Below are 20579 nucleotides of genomic sequence, written 5' to 3' on the forward strand. Positions count from 1 at the left end.
ATATATTTTTCTTATTCGGTTCTTTGTTTTAGTTTAAAACGTGCATTTAATTTCGGTTTTGTGTGTAGGAAATCTTTTTGTTAATCCTGTACGGATTAGACAGTTGACAGATTAGACTAGACATTGTGAATTTTTTCGTTGAAATTTTTGTGTCAAAACCATTTTACGTAAAAAATTGAATATGAGAGAAACGATATCTTTTAATAAGATCATTAAAATTTTTACGCATTTTTAAGTTCCTTGTTTTTCAAAAAGCTATTGTATTAGGAATTGATTGGTAGTTCACAAGCTCACTGTCTATTATAAACAAAGGGCAAATGTCACATTCACATCATATCAATAGGCGTAGGCCGTGTTATTATAGTGAGCGCGTCCGTAACAGATCAATAAACAGAAAACATCAATCATTCCTATAATCAGATCATTATTGGTTGTCTATTATTTATAACTTTGCCTGTATTTCCATCCAATTTAAATATGAGTCAGATTATTCAAAATGCCTTTAAGTGAAGGGTTATTAAATTTTGAACAAGATATTTTGCCTCCTTGCCTATAATTATTTTATTTTTTCAAAAAATATTATACTTGCCACCGTATTCCTTTCAAGAAGTTGGTTGGTAGCATTGTAGCATGGTAGCATGGTAGCACATGCCTTACTTTGTTATTTCGAGGGTCATGGAAGTCGTTAAGTTTTTTTTAAACAAAAAATATATTTCATCCTTTTGAGTACCTACCAAAATTAATATTTTTACTTCTGTATGGTGGGTGGATAAACAGCCCGCGAATGACATAAATTGCGTTACATATTTTCTTGTGCAAGGAGGCGTTCAGACAAAATGACATTACCGGGCAAAACCAGCTTGCAGCCACATAATTGTTGGTTACAGCCACATAATTACGAATAATGGGTACAACCCACGTCCGACGACGTTGAGATAAATAAATTCAATTACTTAACTGTTTTATGGACATATATAACTGTAATGCTTGACTTATGGTGCATTTGATAAATTTTCAGCAGTTATCTTAGAACATTGTTAGCCAGTTTTACCCACCTTGTAAGTTAGGTATTATGCATAAAAGCGCATTTACCATACTTTAGAGGCTTCTAAGTTTAGAGATATACATACACGCTGACAATCGACAAGATATGTATTAAAGAAGTTTCAAAGCAAGCTATTATAAAGAACGAGTAAAGTATGAGTCGGCATGTAACTCGTAGGCAAAGTTAAAAGCATAATGATTTCACATATCAAAATTTATCAACGCAGCGGATACGGAGTACTTACTAGGAATGAAATTGGTGTATTCATTCAAGTTTTGACTTAAATCATCGATTAACACCAGCAATTTAAAAGTTAATTTACATTTAGCTTTATTTTTAACAATCTGTATGAATCTGTTTTTGGAATCAGTATAGCTGTCCCTCCTTGCCCCCCTTGGCGATCCATGGTCCATAATCTAAATAACTGAAAAATTACACCAGAGTATAGGTAACATAATGGTAATGTGAGTTTTCAAACCACCAAACTTATAAATACGATACGAAAGCTTGTACGAATTACCTAATAATTCCTATGCGTCGACAAGGCCGAGCTGCCCTTACAGAGGCCACTTACCACGATCCCATTTATTATTAACTCCTTAAACCACTCTACACTGAATTGCAATTAAATATGGGAAGTACGCTTTACCACTGGTTAAAATAAGTACTTATCACATCTAAACATTCAATCATTAAAAAAAAAAACAATTTGCAGTTTCGTTGTGGTTGCCTATGCCTCATCAAAATCGGTCCAGCGATTCAGCCGTATAAGTGTGACAGATAGACAGACTTTCGAATTTATGATATTGGATGACAATAAAAATTTACTCTAATAATTAATATATCGTCGTCAGAAGTCTTCAGTCACAGTCACAATTATCTAACTATGGCATGCTTGCGTAGTTACATAATATATGTATAACTATTCAAAATTACATAATACAACTCACTTAATGGTTGTTCCTTTTGATCTACTACTGAGAACAAATTCTTATAAATTGTGGTTTCATATAATCTTCAAACCCTCGTCAAATAGTTTTTAGTCAATGTGTCACAGATAGAAGTCTGAATATTAGTATTTATGCAGATAAATTAGTTTAGTTAGGTAGGGTCTTGAAAATAAATCCATTAGCGTTCGAGTTTCGTCCTTATAATGTTAGTTTTATAACTTTAGGCAGCAGAGTTATGGTATGGTACTTTGGAACATTTAACGTGACTCCCACGGATTGCCATAGGTGGAACAGAGTGGATTTTCAGGGCTGAACGTAATTTTCAAAGCGTACGTATGTCATACCACGTTTATAACATATTTGCGAGGAATTAAATAAAATTCGGAATATGAATAAATATTTAATTACTTGTTCAAGCAGTTATATTTTTTTTTATAATTTTTAACATTAATCGAGGCTTAGGTTAGCCTCTTTTGCTGCCTTTGAGACTTGTGGCGGTGTCAAATTAATAAATTAATCACTATGTACTTGACGATTTTTTAAAATAAAAACAATACAGTGAAAAGAAAAAGCGCGCGGAATAATTTTACTTGTTCACAAATTAGCGATGCGCGCGTATCAGCGCTTTTTTTAGGCAAAGGCACAAAAAAATAGCCAGTATTACTTATAAAGTAAATTAATATATTGTTGTTTTGTTATAGATAAATGGTTGTAATTTATTATCAAAATGTAATTTAAATAATTAAATGTTTATTTAATTTATCTCCTATAGTTAATTTAGTTTTAAATGTTGACCGCTTTTCTGACATAAAAACTCTTTGCTAAGATTTAAAAAAGTATCGTTCGTTTTACTTTATTGAAAAAAAAAAAACTTTTTACATTACATAACGCACAAGTGCGTATTGAGACAATGACAATACGATACGATATTGAAATTGGTGAAATAAGTTACCCTTTACAAGCAAATATATTATATATTAAAAATTAAGTAAATATATTAAAAATGTATGTCAATATCAACTTTGAAGTAATACTTTTCCTAATTTTAATTGTATCTTCTAAAAATATAATTGCTTACATACGTAAACTCTTGGTACACCGTGGAAACATCGGTGTTGGAAAATTATAAACTTATACTTATTACATATAATGGTTTGTGACAATCATGAATTGAAGTATTGCACTATTTTTTTGTATGTTTGTGTTATACAAAACACTTATTTGCAGCGTTATGTAAGAACATTTCTAATGGTCAAGACATTAGTTAGCTCCTTTTTTAGTGTTTTTTGCGGGTACCTACCTTGTGGTCACTGGAGACAATTTTTTCACAACTTGCCTTAATGTTTTCCTATTCAAGGTAACAACCAATAAAAATACTTAAATATCCTGCAACAAGTCCGAGCTCGCTCCCGGCCAATATCAACGGAAACCTGAATGAGATTCGTAATGAAGCGTGCGAGCGAGACGGATGATCGTCTACAGGCTTTGACATGCGCGGACAGCAGCAATGGACGCCGCCGGTTTCCTTTCAATTTAACGCCCTTTTTCTTTTCAATATTACATAAGATCTTATACAAGCTATTTATAAAGGTTAAAGGTTCAAATATTTTCTTGGACCACGCAATCGAATAAGTATTTTATAAATGGTGACGAAACAGACGAAATGGCGTTTTATTTTGATTGGCCGATGAATGAACGAGAGGTTTAAAAAGTTATTGGTACGAACTTCCGCATCGAATATTCCTTTACATTTCAAGCGTATTACATTGTACTTTTTCTTCCGTAAAAAATAAAACGTATAGTTTTAGAGAATATTAGCTATAATTGAATAGTGGATTTACAATATATATATATATTATATATATTGTTTAAATACCTATATTATTATGGGTCCCGGATAAACCTGTATTTGATAACATATGGAAATTGCTCAATAATTTAAATGTGATGGGCCGTAAATTTTAATTTACATTATAATAAATAAATTTAATTTATATTATTTTAATTTAAATTGTTAGTTTTAATTTAATTTAAGTTGTTTTATTGAAAACTAGCTTTTTGTCCGCGGTTTCGCCCGTGTGAATTTCATAGCAAAATCTCAGTAACTTTTTATCGCGTACTCTGTAAGACTGGTAAACATATATGATTCAAATTCTCAATCATTTTTTCTCATCTTTAGTTAATTTTTTTGTTTCCCGCTGCGTGTCTCGTCCCGCAAACTTGTCCAATCCCACTTCCTGCTATGTAATGTAAAGTAGATATCCCGTACCGTTTCCTACATATTGTGCCATCATGTTTTTTGCAATGTGTCCCGTCCTGTTTCCCACTACGTGTCTCCTTCCTATTTCCCGCTCCTACTCTCACTCTCACTTCAACGCGTGCCGTCCCAATTTCCATGACGTTTTACGTCCCGGTTTTTTATTAACCACAAACGTAAATTAAACATTTTTTGTATTTATTATTACTGTTATTTACTACAAAAGGTAAGTGTGCCAATTTTCAGCTTTTTATCTTGAATATATATATTGATACATACTGCGCCCATTATATCTATATCAGACTCTAATCGATAAAAACAATTTGTTTATATTCTTTTTACACCTTTCTATAATTTTTTTTAAGTAAATCGGCTCCGTGGATTGTTATTTTAATTTTCCTACAGGATTTTCTGGGATGAAATGTCTATAAGATGTTAACCCGGGATTCCGAGGAATTTTTGATTCATAATTAGTTTTTCAATTATCCTACGGGAACCTGACCATTTACCGGGATGAAATGTATCTAAGATATTAACCCGGTATATAAGGTACCTACATACCAAATTTCAAGCAAATCGGTCCAGTAGATTTCGAGTGATGCCCGTTCAGACAGACAGACAGACAAAAATTTCGAAAACTATATTTTCGTCATCTATATTAGTAACTAAGTATATTGAAGAAGAAGAATTTAAAAAAAATATCCAATGTACAAATTTGGCCTTTCTTCAGTTTTATTATATGTATTGATATGTTAAATAATCAGTGTAAACCTATATAAAATAAACCCTTTTAAATAAGGAACCATTATCTCAAGGCCGTATTGGTTAGATGAAATTGAGTTTATTGAGTAAAGTTCCTAAGGCGATTAAAACTTGATGGTGTATTTTCAAACATCTGCGTTCGCGGATCGATGGACCGTTATGTATGTGTGTCACAAAACCTGATTTCAGGCTTTTTGTATGAAGGTTGAAGCGGTTTCCTAGAAAACTGCAACACGCCAGTTTAGGTCACTGTTTAACCTACTTAGCAACTGTTATTTGCATGTCTAAATAACGATTATTTTGCCTTCACTAAAAATATATACTACATATCGCGTTATGTTATAACTACTTTATAATATTACATTGTACAAGGATGATAATCATCTTTTTTTAGCGACTTGCTCCGGTTTTGCTCACGTATACTTCTGCAGTGGCATGTTGCGTTTTATTTAGGTAAGGTATATCGCGCATATATGTTTTATCCGTGATTGTCAGTATCTATAGTATATATACTTATACGGAAGAAAATAACCTAAATGTTAGTGGAATTTGCTTCAAAATCTTTTTCTGTATTTAAGAGAGGAAAGTATGCAAAATAGCATCCTGTAACTTATATTTCTGATTTATCCCTTCAATAAATTGTGAATCTAGGAGAATCGAACGTAAACTGAATAATAAAACACAAAATCGATGTCATTTTTTGAAACTCAATGCTAATCAGCGAACATAACCATACTGCAAGTAATTGAACAAATTATAGAAATAATGGATATATACTATGTTAAAAAAGTTAAATCTAGCTAAAGTATGTTTTGTCTCTTTCTGTAAATGGCAAATGTTATTAAGTACCTATTTTTTATGTACACACAGAGATAGTTTTCTCAATGAGCAGTTAATTGTATGTGTCAAATATCAAATTTTATCGCCTTACGTAAAAAAAGTTGTTGTAAGATCATAGACATCATTACTTACCTAAAATTAATTCATATTTGAAATATTTACATGTAACTATGACCACGACTTGTTAAATTCTTGCAATAAGCCGACGATATGCTCTTTACGGAAGGAGTTGAGTTGCAAGATTCCACTCGAATAGATAGAGGAAGGTTTAGGTGTATAATTTATTATGTTTTTACCCGAGCGAAGCCGGGTCGGATCGCTAGTTATATTATAATTTCTATTTTGTACTTCTGTACTTTTTCTGTTTTGTCGGCCTGTCTGTTTTCGCAGTCGCGTTGTAGCGCTGCGGTCGGAAAGTAGGTCATGCTCCCGAGTCGGCACACGCCGGCAGCTTCCACACTACTCTCACATTTTATTTTTTACACGAAGGAATGCTGGAAGGGCATCAATGTCTCCGCTACATTTGCTCCAAGATAATATTATCAAGGATTTATTCTTCGAGCATCTAAGATGGGATATTTTTCTTGCGTAAACAACTACTTTCTTTTTTTTCGTATGCTTTTAGTGATATAGAGTTTCTTCCCATAGACTTATAGAAAATCAAGTGCAATTACATTTCTTAATTCACAAAAATATCCAGTGTAAATATATTCAGAGTCATCAAGTTGTTACAGTCATACAATCGAATCAATAGTAAAAAAATCGAAACTTGTACGTCACTTGTACGTGTATATTTAGCATTGTTATTTTGATTTATGCTGTGTAGTTTGTAAAATGACCTTCAACTGACTGTTATCAACCAGTACATGCATGAAACGTAGCTTTGTGTTATAGAAATAACAAATCCAACTGCACATTACAAAAATACGCCATCAAAAATTTCGAGCAAATGCATTGATTGATCGAACTTTTTAGTATGTTAATAATTTTGCTTAAAACTATTGAGAAAAGTGCACATCGTAGGCGTGAGTATCGGGCCCCGTGGCTTTCAGTTCTTCGAAGACTTTTTAGACGGCAAAAAGTAAGTACCTATATGTCGTCCGTTAATCGAAGGTGTATCAGATGTTTTCCATTTGTGTTTATTCCTCTGCTAGAAAAGTCTGCTAGGAATATTCGACACGAATTGTCCTAAAAATTTTACAACAGTATTACTTGCTAAGCTGTACTATCTTGCTAATGAATGTCATCGTAACGAAAATAACCTTCTTTCTAGAGGCCTCTATAGACCAATAACTATATTTCTAAATGTTCTAATGATGCTCATGTTAGCCAACAGGATAGCTCTACTAGGATCATCATAATCTGAGATTAATGTCTTGTTTTTGCGACGACTTAATGATGGCTCAGCTCTCTGTGTACAGACAACATCACATCGAGCTTGATGCAAGCATCACCCAAATTAATTCCAATTTCGCTGTTATTACTGTGGTGTAAAGACCCATGTAACTTGACCCTGTGATTCCGAGATTCCGACTCTCAGCTAAGAAGTCTTTTGGTAACGTTAAAAACTTTATTTCTAAAATAATTTTACTTACATTAATTTTTATATCTATTTCTTTAAAAGATCAGATAATGTTATGTACCTCAACTACTTATTTACCATGTGTCAAAATAAATCACCTATATCTACTTTGCACGATTTTTTTTTTAATATTTTACATTTATGTATTCTCTCTCTAATGGAATATTTTGCCATCGTGATTAACCTTTGCCCACTCCTGGCTGACTCATCAGTTCCCGACCAAACCATTGACCTACATAATTCATGTAAGGTGTAGAGGAAATTATTTATAATCCCAAGAATTCTCTTTTTTCAAAAAGTCACCTGACGCCTTTTCCTAAATGTGAATTTCACATTTTGATTTTACTTTTTTGTAAAAATAAGTATTAAAATTAATAAATATTACGTATTTTATTTAGTGATCTAGTGAAATAAATTTAATAAAATGAGTGATATTTTCAATTTCTAGAATTTTGTCTGGTCCTATTTTTATTATTGAATACTTTGTTTCATGTGTGATATGAAACAGTTTTCAATAATCAAATATGTATGTTATGTAGGTACGTTATTGTGACTTCTATGAAACGCCCGGTCGATACAGTTAAATTGTAGTTAGGATACAATATAGGTATACATATATTTGTAACGGGTCGGTAGCATGCAGCTCAAGCTGATTCTTTATTCTTATATTCTTGTCTGATACTATTTTGGTCGTAACTCCCTCGCTTGCTACCCTTTATCTACGATGGCAATGAACTTCATACAACATTTCTGATCTAACTATTCCTATTATATTAATATTAAAAAAAATTAAATATACTTATTGCCATAATTAATTATTCATATTTAACAACCAAGTAAAGTATAAGTAAGTAGCCAATGAAATGTCTGCGCAAGCGTCGCGCGTTTTATCCCACACTATGAGTTGAGAAAAAGGGACTTCTTCAGGCAATCTTCTGAGATTTATTGCGAGAAAAGTGAGGGCTTAAACATAGCTAACTGATTATATATTCTTCATGTCAAATATTTACATCAAAATATTTCATTACTTATTTATTTAAGAATACCTAAGTAAAATAAAGTTAACTTTTATTATAAAATTCCGGTCTCGTGAAAAGAGGGTGAAATCTGTGGGGTCATGTGGAAAATTTGGTCGGGCCTCGCATACACTGGCCTCCGACATTAATGGCCCACGTTCGCGCCAACTATTTGTGTTTAACGTGTGGTCACACTGAACATTACGCCACATTATACAGAGTATAGTCTCTTGAAGTTTGAGACCGATTTTATTTGACTGATGTTAAAGTAAACTTGGATAATGAAACTGAGTGGGTTTAAAAAGAAATCCATTTTATTTGTCTTCAATACAAATTTGTTTAAGTATCAGCTGATCGAACTTATATTCTTTTTTCACTGTGAACTTTTGGAAATTTCAGAATATATTGTTAAAAATTGTGCGGTGTTAAAAAAAGGCTTGGTGGAAATTCATGAATATTTTAATATTAAGACAGATGAAAATCTCGAAAGATAGATGAAAAATTTCCGAGATAAAAAATGTCAGCTCGTGCCATTTTGTGATTTGGCTCATTAATGAGCAATGACGAATAAACCAACTAAAAAGCTTCCGAAACTCTACTTGAGTAACTCACGGCGACGTTGTCGTAATGGTAATGTTTTGCGACAAAAAATCTTTAATTTCCAAGAATGGAACTCAAGTAAAAAATTATTGGCGTAATAAAAAATAAATAAGGATTAGTACCTACTAAATACTAAATGACAAACAATTCTACACAGACAATAACACCGGTCTATGATTCCGATTTGTAGTGAATATTACGAAGCCATAGTCCACAGTAGCAGTAGGGTTAGAACAACTTGACACGCCAATCCTGTTACGTAATCTGCTTGCCGCCGTCCGTTTGATAATAGAGAATCTCTTTCTTCATTTATATCTCTTTGTAGTACATTTATCCGTATAGTCTGCATATTTCATGTTTCCCAAGTCCCTTCTCGTCTCGATTCCCGTCACTAAGTAAATTACGTATTATTTTTTTCGAACAAATAACTTAAATCTGAAATTGCAATTACACCTTTAAATTTTATAAAAATTTATAAATCTATCTAAAACACATATATGATAACATTCCACTTCAATGTAATGTTCTTATATCTGTGATCTAAAACTTCATTTGTCTCACTTCACATCCTAAATGTGAGGTTTCATATAAATTTCCAGCCCTTATTACAGGTGTATTTTTAGCAGAGCTTTGAACCTGCATAATTCATGTGATTTTAGAATATATTAAAATTAGGTATCTAGGTTAAAAGACAAATTCTTCGTTACGTTATTAGTCGTAAATAAATCATAAAATTATAAACCAATATTTATATAGTATATTCATCAATTCCTCATTTACGTTACTAACGTTAAAATTGTTTAGAATGTTCTTTTCATGAAAAGAAATAAAGCAATGGAACCTTGTCGTACTGAAAAGATTTCATCAATTTCCGAGGAAAGAGGCTCGGGTGAAAGATATGAAAACATATCAACATAAGAGGAACTTGGATGAGATAATACAGAAAGCCATAAGAAAACTTGAGATATCTTCAGATAGTTTTCCTGTCCTAGAGTTGGTGTTGTTTGAGAAATTGATCCTATAATTTAATTTTGTACAGTGCGATTCCAAATACCACACTTTTATTATTCAGTAGAGTGGAGGTTGTTATTTACCTCATAAACATAAATTACTTATTTGTTTAAGACACATAAATTAGAAACAAACTATTTCTAATTTTTTGCTGAATTTAAAAAAGATATAGGTACCTAATATAAAGAAAATTTGAGTGGAAATAATGTTAAATAGTGCTTGATCCCCAAAAGTCGAACTGAGTTAACCACGTCGAAAATCATAATAATTCTCGAAATTTTTAATGTGGTAACAATTGACAATAAAATGAAACAAACTACATTTTACAGCCAAAGAGTTCCATTATCAAATGTAATAATTAGTTTCTGAATATTATTTATGTAGTGGCCAGTTCTGGATTCTTAAATAGCTCGTATATTATTTTAGAGGTACCGTCTCGAATGACATTCCTACTGTGACGAAAAACATTTACAATTTAATCAAATGTTTTAACATAACTTTTTTACTAATTTCTTTTTAGAATTTGGTTCCGAACTTTTATATTTTTCCACATTTTTTTCGAACATTGTTATAGTCCACCGACCCGGACGTGTCCACGGGTCGACCCGGTCGGCGCCGCGGAATCGATCGCGCGACCTGCCGTCCTGACGTACAGGTACCGCATCGCCTGTGATAATTACACCATGATCGATGAACTCAATATTATTAGGTCGTCTAATGCACCGTGATTATTCAACATATAAGATTTTTCAACATATTGAAGATTGATAGACTTTAACGACGAAATTTATGCACAATCACAAATTATTTTAAATATAAATAAAGGCAAATATTACCTCCATAAACCAACGAGCCGGCCCGGATTCGCACTATCTAAACCTTAGGAAATTTAAACAGCACTTAAAACTTCATAAAAATTCGTTGCATCGTTTAAAAGAAGAAAGCTTGAACAGTCAAGAGGGCGCCTTTATTTTTTACTGTGTAGTGATCGGAAGAGCGGGGAACAGCTAGTTTTAAATAAAAATATTTTTAATTTAGATATTTAATTCGTTCAAGTTATCATACAGTTAGAACAAAAAATTTTTTCTGTGTCTAAAAGTGTAAAATAATTTTCTTAGATAAATCAAACAAAACAAAAATCCTTTTGTTGATTTATGTTCTGTAACATTTATATACTTAAATTTAACTTTTCTTACAAAGGAAACTTTGATAAAAGAGAAAATGTATGTAAATGGATGATGCACGGTTGTTACGGTGCGGTCGTCAAAACAACGATGATGAGTCCTTCTTCAAGCAGTTAATAAATTCTGTGTGAATTTATTAACTGCTTGAAGCCAATAAGAGTGTGTGTTTGTGTATGTCGGACCTCTCAACAGAAATATCTGAATAGAATACACAGTTCCATTTATAGTTATTCTATTTCTTTTTCTTTCAGCACTAAGATTCGCTTGGGGGTATTAATTTTGCCGAGAAATTAGTTTCCTATCGTAGCATAATATTAGTTTCTTTTGCCTGGAGCTTCTATTGTTTTAATATAAAAAATACCGCTTTTCTTCAGTAATGGTTCTTATATATTGTTCTCCATGTCATTTACTATTTAGTAATACAAATGGCTCATGATACTCGTGCACATTTATTTCTGATGATTCTGATTTATCTGTGTGTCTTTCTTTCTTTCTTGATAAAAATATAAATTATATAGGTGCAATTCCATAAAAAAATTATCAAATCAAATCATTTATTCAGAAATTAGACATTCACAGGTACGTCAAATTTTATATTAGACAGTAATTTCTCTAAAAACTATAAACTATTGTCTCGAATAAACACAATCTGACGGATTTTTTTTCCCATAAAATTTGGAGACGTTTCGAATATACCTAATTATTTGTTTTCTCCTGTATGATCAGAGATATTTTTAGTTTAGAAAAAAAGAAAATTTGAGATAAAATAACCTGCTTACTTTCGGAAAATTCTAGAGTAGATATAAGTTCCCGAACAATTTTCTTTGAAGCGTGAAGTGTATCGATGTTGCCGCGACTCGATACAAACATCGCTGAAATCCGAATATGACGAGGGTCGCGATTCTGCGAAGTTACGTAATCTTCGAAGATCTTATTGAAACAAGCTATATCTATTGAAACCATTTTTAAAGAAAATTAATGCACCGTTCTATCACCATTCACCTCCATCCGTCTCTGAACATCATGGACATTAATGCATTTACGGCGGAGTGGTCGAGAAATATGGTTGACTCTTGTCTCGTTGTAGTTAAACCAACCCGAGTAATGTGAAAGTGACCTCCAAGTTTCGCTAGGCATCTCAATAATCTCGAGATGTACGCTTTCGCTTTCTCCGCAGTTGTCTTTGTGCTCAAAGGCTCGGCTGACCTAATTCCAGGTGTGACTCGTCTCAGCGCCGCACATGCCGCACTAAATGAAGCGCTCGAATTAACTCTAAAATACATTTAATTCCACAATAGTAATAATACTTACAAATTATGTTGGAGTTGTGATATAAGAAGTAATAATATAGTATCATTTTTGGTAAAACATGTGATAGGAAAAAAAAATTCTAAAGGCAAGTATATGTAATACAGATGACAAAAATACGATAATACTTTTCCTATGTTTTGGACTGTTAAAGAAAAACAATATCATTTTATTGTATGTTTGAGAGTGTGAGTGAGTGTTTTGAGAAGACATGACGTGTCTGCAACTTTTCCTCGTATCTATGAATCAGCTCCATGATATTAGTATGAGCTTTTAAAAGAACAATGAAATAAATAATCTACATCTACAATAATATCATATTACACGTTAAATAAGTCACGTTTTAGTATTGGCTGATTATAAATATCTGCTCTAAGCTGTCTTCGGGAAAATACTGACAACTAACGGTGGGTTGATAGGCCTCACACGACAACAAGATTATAAATAACTAGCTGCGCTCCGGGGCTTCGCTCCCGTCGGAATTTCGGAATAAAAGTAACCTATGTGTTATTTCAGGTTATTTTCTACCCGTGTACCCTAACAAATTTCATAACAATTGGTCCAGTATATAATGCGTGAAGAGGTAACAAACAAACTTACTTTCGCATTTATAATATTAGTTGGGATTTAACTTCGTCTTTCAGCTGCGCCTCTCCAAAGTGATCGCTATAACTCAATAAATTATCTCATTTTACAAAGTGTCCCTATGTATTTATACCGAGCAGCTGACTGAACGAGTCAGCAGAAATAGCGGGTCGATAAATGGTGGTGTGTAATTCGTAGCGGTTTCGTAGCAATCCGTAGCGGTTCGTAGCCGCGCTACGGCGTAGCAATGCCGCAGTTCAGAGTTCGCCGGCGTGGGAGGGAATCTAATATTCCGACTATTGTTTCAGGAATTCGTATGTAGACAAGTAAATATAGTAAAATGATGTGTAGATATTACTTTACCGAGGTAGATGTTTGATTTTCAGAAACATAATATCCTTCCTTGTTGAAAAAATGTCATTAAAAGCAACAAAAATGTTAAAGCATGAAAAGAAACCTATACTTATTGATTACACATATAAATGTATACTTATTAGTTAAATATAGAAATATATAATATAAATATAGAAAAATAAATCAATAGGTACTTAGACTTTATTCAAATCAAAGGAAAAATAAGAAACGCGGTCATTTCCCATTCCAGCCGCACTCCACTTGTGATAAAGCCGCTGACGCCTTTGACAGCCTGCGGCCGCTTAAACTGTGACAGCTATTATTCAGACACTTTTCAGGTTTATTTTTTACTATCTGTTGCCCACGGCTTCGTCTGAGTAAATTTTCCACGAGAACATTTATTTTTTCGGGATGAAAGCCGGTTCCTATCCTTCTTCATACTTGTAACTAAATATGTGTAAAAATACAATTTAGTATAAAATAATACAAGATTTGTTGAGTAGGTAGATCGTGAAGATGTAACAGATATATTTTCGCATTTATAATGTTAGAATTTTGTTTTTTTTACTCGTATTTAGCACCCTTACATTATGTATTTTTATTATCTTTGAAGTATAATTACTAGACATAGTTGAATAACAAAAATATTTTTCTTGCTAATAAATAGTATATTCAATGCCTCTAGAGAGAAATATAGTCGTTCTATTCTAATATGTATGTTTGAAATGCGATTATTGCCAAAAGGTAAAAAACAAATGAAATAAAGTTATCTTCAAAGACTTATTAGGTTCGTTGACCCCGGCGGCATCTTTTGTTCTTTCTTACAAATCGATATAACTGTAGCTACTTTAAAATTATGGCAACCTGTGTCATTGAACTCCCAAGTATATCCGATGAATCTGACTATATCATTTTACCATACTATTAGTATATACTACGCAAGTTTTGTTGTGAATGGAGTTGTGAGAATATTTGTCACATATTCACAAAAAAGTTACTTGACGGGTTTTGACGAAATTTTGTATTCAGTTAGAATAAAACTTACTTACTTGCGTATGGAGATGCTTTCGGGAGTAGAGAGATATTTCTAATTCGAAAATATGATGATAAATCCAGAAAACAAATCCACTTGTTTTTGCCTGTGATTTTAATGAAAAATAAATTGTGATCCGCTGCTACATTCGGTAGTTCGTTATTTCTTCACATTTTTCTGGACGAATATCGCTGAAAATTGCAGGATTTTCATCTTTCATTGCAATGGTGCGATCGACTGAAACAGATCAACAATGTTTAGTTTCCATAAATTTTGAAAGATTTTTTTATGTTTAATAAAGTTTTCACTAAAAATCCAATGGCCAGGTAACGGATTAAACTGATGTCAAAAACATAAAATCAATAATTTTAAAACATAACACTACATACTACTCTGCAGAATTGAGCCACCTCTTTTGTCCCGGAGTTTACAAGCTAGCATGGACACAAACAGTTTGTGAGAACTAACCACAGATAACATTACCAATTCCACTCTCAAGCGACGAAACATTCCGAACCCGGTATCGATCGAGTTCAAAGTTTGTTCAACCCGCTCTTGACATCTACTAGAGAATATTTCTCATTTGATTAAACCACTGAAGTACACTGTAGTGTTGTACTGAATTTTTATTGCTTTCTAGAGAAAGACAGTTGAATTTTACAGGACTCGTACCGTACAGGTTATTGTTTTCGAAATGTGTTATCTCGGAGACGTTTAGAAAATCTTTAAAATGGTTATTATGATGTACTCGATTATAAATAGTTTACAAGTGTAAATATTATTACTTTAATTTTTATTAAATACTTATTCGCTTTGATAAAAATTCCGATTTGATATAATCACTTTTGATTGATAGTTTCATTTCAATCTGAAAATTTTTCGACAGCATTAAATATGGTGAGACCAAAACGGAATGTTATGTAAAATCATTCTAAAATTGGACAATACTTTTTACGTAACGGACTTTTTACGTAAGTGCGAGTTTACATCACCAGATGTAAACTCGCAGGTTAATTACTCGTAAAAAATAACAAATATATTACTTTGCAACTTACTTAGCGTTTACAGCGTATTTTAATACATATGACGAACGTACACTTATGTTTTTAGGTGGATAAATGAATGAATACACACGTATTTGTTGCATGTCTACCTAATAGGTACGTATAATTCTTTCTCTAAATACCTATACTGTTGAACAAAAGAAAATTGCCCCACATCTGTCTCTAAAGAGGTTGCTATTTTAAAATTGTGGCCAGTGACAATAGAAAGTTGTGAGTAAGATAGTCACGTCTGTCACGGGCATTTTCATATTCCCAGTAAAAGGCAGTGTTGTCGCACTGAATGGAATTGAGACGGAGCAGAATGGGCCTGTCGGGCTGGATTCGAACTATTACTTTAATAAAGTTTTCAAACAGAGCAATGAAATTCCAAGCTGGAACTTTTTTATGAATTTTTCAGCCGCAACATCGTATTGTAAAGCCTTAGAACTTCAGATTCACACATTTTTTGTACGGACGCTTGATGACGCCGGAGATATATCGTGGTTGAAATATGTCGTGGTTGTCTACAAGAACTTACGCTGCGGCTGATGTAAATTTTCGTTAAAAAAGGAAAAGAAAACATCTTAAAAGTCACAATACCCGTACGGTGGTGTTAAAAGTATTTAATTTTGAAATTATAATTTTACCAGAAGTAGACTTTGTGTGTATTACATTACACATAAAAGCCACGATTTCCAACCATGAGGAATACGACTATAAAAGAAGAAAAAAAAGTACTTTAATTGTTAGCCAGTTCGAAATTTTATCCGAATATTCCGAGAATCTGTTCCTGGTAATTTTGTTATCTCAAAAACAAAACTTCCAACTTTACGTTCCTAAAGGGATTTCTTTGTAAAGGATTAAGGATATGGATTGGCTGTCATTGTTGCTCTCTATTAAAGATATCTTCATAGGAAGATATCCTTAATCCTTCACGAATAAATAGTTTTTTAATTAGCTGGCCTCATCGAAATTCATATAGATATCGTTAATTGTCGGGTGGTTCATATGCAAGACAGCACTATGGATGGCATTGCCGAGTAACTATGACTACCAGTCCGTTACCATGTCCAGCAGTAATCAGGGACAGACCGACCTTGAGTTACCCTCCCCACTTCTGATCCTTTTAAAGGCTCGACGGAAACTAGACGAGTTAGGTCGGTACGATAAAAAAGAAACAGTTCCTTTTTTAGGTTACGTACTTAATTGGTATTCGACTTGTAAGTTAGAAGAAATTGTGTAAAATTTATTTTAGTTATGTTGAAAATGTTGGCTCTTATTTATTGCAATTTACATAGATTATGTAACTACAATGGACTTAATGCCATTTGGCATTATCTAATCACTGTCAACAAATAGACCAAACAGCAATGTTTTAGTGTGATTTCTTTAAATTGATGGGTGTACTGTACAGTACATTAAAATCGGTTTAGTACTGAATAGAGTATAATATTATAAAAACTGTGAGAATCGATAAGCCATTAGTTTTGTGTGTGACTGCGGACGGTACCGATGTAGGTACCAGCCACCAAGGTCTCCAGACAAATGCATAAATCCTTTCTTTAGACGTGACAGCCACTGTTCTAGGCAATCAATATATTTCCGTCTGGTTCTCAATATTTATTACGTTGTAAACTATAAACCGGTATTATCCATAATGATGATAAATGCGATATCGTCAAAGGGGATATGCGCGGCAATGGTCTGATAAATAAGAATCCGATCGTGTGAAGTGGGGAAGATAAAGTAGGACAACGTGACTTTTACGTTCTATGGCCCATGAACTGGATAGAGAAGTTGAGAGAAAACGATAAAATATTTCTTTCATCAGGATATTAGTACGGTTAATAGATGATCTTCCTGTTTCAAACAATCGACTTTTGCCTTCCGAATAGAGCCCTTATCAAGGTAGGATAGAAACCAATATGAAAAGGAAACTGATGGCTTTAGAATGAAAAACGAAATATATAGCTTTGTTTTCAGAGTCGGTTTAGTTATATAAATAAATAATAAAGTGGTGGGCAACACAATATAGAGCCAAAGAGCGTGCCAAAGATGGTAACAAATTAAAACTATATGGTTAGTTAGGACACTTTTTTAAAGAAAATTGTAGAGAAAATGATGTAAGAATATATATTTTTAAATTTGAATTTTTTGAATATGTAATATATACTTAGTAGTAAACGTTACTGATTGTTACAGGCGCGGTTAGAGCGCTGAAGCAGATGTTTCGCGTGCCCAGACATTGGAAAGAGGAGCGCGCGCGGGCTGCGGGCGCGGCCACCCATCCGCGCGCCCTCTAGACAACACATCTACACGCTGCACTATATACGGTAGGTGTACAATCTACCCAAAAACATAATAAATTCGCTCTATTACCGTTGCATACAGTACCATTCAGGTATTTAGGAATATAAGTTATGCAGGATGCAGACAAGCTTTATTTTTTCATTGTTTCAGGTCGGTCATGAAAAATCTCGCCCATTTGCTGGCTGTCCCGATCAGCGAACACGTGGTAACTTTCATCTCCCTGGTAGCCGCGGCCACACTGCTCGCGTGGACGACAGGTATATACTAAGTAGACTACAGTATATACTAATAAATAATATTCAATACATATGGTCCGCCAATCGCAATGGGCCCAAGTGGCCCATGGTGGTGAATGGCCCATACTCTTTATCCATCCATAAGAAAATCAAAAGAAATATTCATGCATTCGCGTCACTATCTGCCTGAGTTCAGCTAATGGGATATTAACTCAACGATATAATGTTTTATAAAAACTGCTGTTTTAGGCATCCTTAGTAGTCAGACCATCAGTTTGGTGACTAGTTGGTGTAAAGTTTTAAAGTTAAAACTTATCATACATAAATTTGTTAACAGAAGGGCGTACCGCCCGTAGGTGGTCGGCGGCGGGTCGCGGGCGTAGAGCGTGCGACCGCGTGCAGTTCCCCCATCATACACACCCGCCCATTAACTGTTAGCAGGTAAAACGTCACACATGCATCCTGTGCATCCTGCAATACATGTTACACATTTTGCACAGAAGACCCTACATACTGAGCTTGTAACGGTTGTTGGTATACACAACACAAATAACCATAGACATATCTGTGTACCTATACTTAAATAAATCATCGGGATATAATGTACGTTGGTACATTACATAAGTTGGTACATTAAATAAATCATCGGGATATAATGTACGTTGGTACATTACATAAGTTGGTACATTAAATAAATCATCGGGATATAATGTACGTTGGTACATTACATTAATAATTCAATAAATACTGACGATACTCACATTTTTCTTCAAAAATTCTTCATTTTGGCCCGAAAAGAAGAAATTATTCAAATGATCCTTTCGTTTGATCTCTAAAAAGAGGTCATAAAATATAAATGGCCGTTTCACATTTAAGGATCCATAAAGCAATGCTAACTATCTAAAGCCGCAACTCAGTCATAAAGCGCTCTGACAGCAGCCAATTTGCCGGGACCCTAAGCCGTAAGGGACTACGCCTCGAACTCGCGAGACGTGAACGATCCAACTTATTTGAGCAAGAATTACTTCAGAAACGTCCTTGGCCCACTTACTTTACGACAAACATCCCCACTTATAACATTCCGGAAAGAAATGTGCTTCAATTCAAAGGATACATATAAATTGTATCTGCGTATTATTATTGTATTAAAATATTGTTTATAGAATACATAATAACTATTTTATTATGTATTCTATAAACAATATTTTTATTTTCTAGTATATTTTTCGAGTAAGTATTTATCTAAATTACGAAAGAAGTGCCTTTTATTGGGCAACTACTCCGAAAATATATTTATTGTACTTATTTATCGTTTTTTATAAATGATATTATCTTTCACAGTAGGCAGTTCACTCGGGGGGAGTTCGATAGACAATGTCCGAGGACTTGGACTCGATCAGCGAGGAAGAACGAAGCTTGTTCCGACCCTTCACACGAGAGTCACTTGCCGCTATCGAAGCCCGCATAGCTGAAGAGCATGCCAAGCAAAAGGAACTCGAGAAAAAACGAGCGGAAGGCGAGGTAAGACCTCTGAGGACAAATCTGGATGTGGTCATTTGATGTGGTCTGGTGTTGCGAATTGTTAGCCAATTTTCAGTCGCCAAAAAATTATACAGCTTATTGCAAACCAATTATTTTACTAGTTTTGTGAGTGTAACACTTGATTTGAAACAGAGTGACAGGCACACTCAAGAAAACTCACATTTGTTTGGCATCATAAAGGAGTTACTCCACACATTTATACTGCTCTGATGGATAATTTTTAAATTATTCCAGAACGATTTGGGGCGGACGAAAAAGAAAAAAGAAGTAAGATTGCTTGCTTGCCCCTTTTACCTTTTTACGGCTCATTTTATTAGAGAAATTTAAAACAGCAAGTTATCGCTTATCGTCAAAATTTATTTGTAAATGATTTCGAGATATCACAACGATTGGCGCCAATAATCTTATGCGATAACTTGTGATGCATTTGATTTGTGCATATTGACCGCATTTAAAGCATTATTTCTTAAACACATCGCTTTGTCGGCAAAGTATCCGTAAAGAACTGTCAAAGTTTAGCTGTTATGAGAAAGCTGCCAGTGCGCACTGCAACAGCTAATCTTGTAGTTGGTTAACGAAGGCTTGTCATGTTTATTTGCATACGATGATGTTACTGTTGAAATCTCCTCTAAAACCTGATTTACAAGAACTAGACCATAAAAAAGAAAATAGAAGTAACATGTCCTTCCAACGAGATCATAAACTTTAAAAATCACGTTCATTGCCCTTAGAAAAGTTTAGAATAATCCCTGTTAGATAAGACAGAACCTTTAGAAAAATCGATCCTGATTCAGTGTCTAGTATTTGTAGTCTTTACGCAATCGAAAGGGAATCATTAAAAACTGTTGTACAAATTGTGAATGTGTTTTCACGAAATTTCTAAAAGCAGCAAAGATCGTATATATTGGAAGTCGTACACAA

The 20579-nt window shown here is 33.6% G+C and overlaps 1 protein-coding gene across 31 annotated transcripts in view; it reads left to right on the top strand.

The window, feature by feature from the left end:
- The window catches only part of para (paralytic), a 62150-nt gene that overhangs the window by 7977 nt on the left and 33594 nt on the right, over positions 1–20579 (top strand). For 21 of the 31 annotated variants that reach the window (XM_053755693.2, XM_053755697.1, XM_053755692.1 and 18 more), the window contains exons 2-6: positions 17773–17903; positions 18031–18137; positions 18454–18557; positions 19458–19637; positions 19893–19925. In XM_053755693.2, coding sequence (XP_053611668.1) covers positions 19491–19637; positions 19893–19925 — 180 coding nt within the window. In that variant the 5' untranslated portion in view covers positions 17773–17903; positions 18031–18137; positions 18454–18557; positions 19458–19490. The remainder of the gene's footprint in view (positions 1–17772; positions 17904–18030; positions 18138–18453; positions 18558–19457; positions 19638–19892; positions 19926–20579) is intronic. The other 10 variants (XM_053755704.1, XM_053755710.1, XM_053755696.2 and 7 more) reach the window with 1 other exon arrangement.

The sequence above is a fragment of the Plodia interpunctella genome, chromosome 15 (assembly GCF_027563975.2).
Source record: "Plodia interpunctella isolate USDA-ARS_2022_Savannah chromosome 15, ilPloInte3.2, whole genome shotgun sequence".
In the NCBI taxonomy this organism is placed as follows: Eukaryota; Metazoa; Arthropoda; class Insecta; order Lepidoptera; family Pyralidae; genus Plodia; species Plodia interpunctella.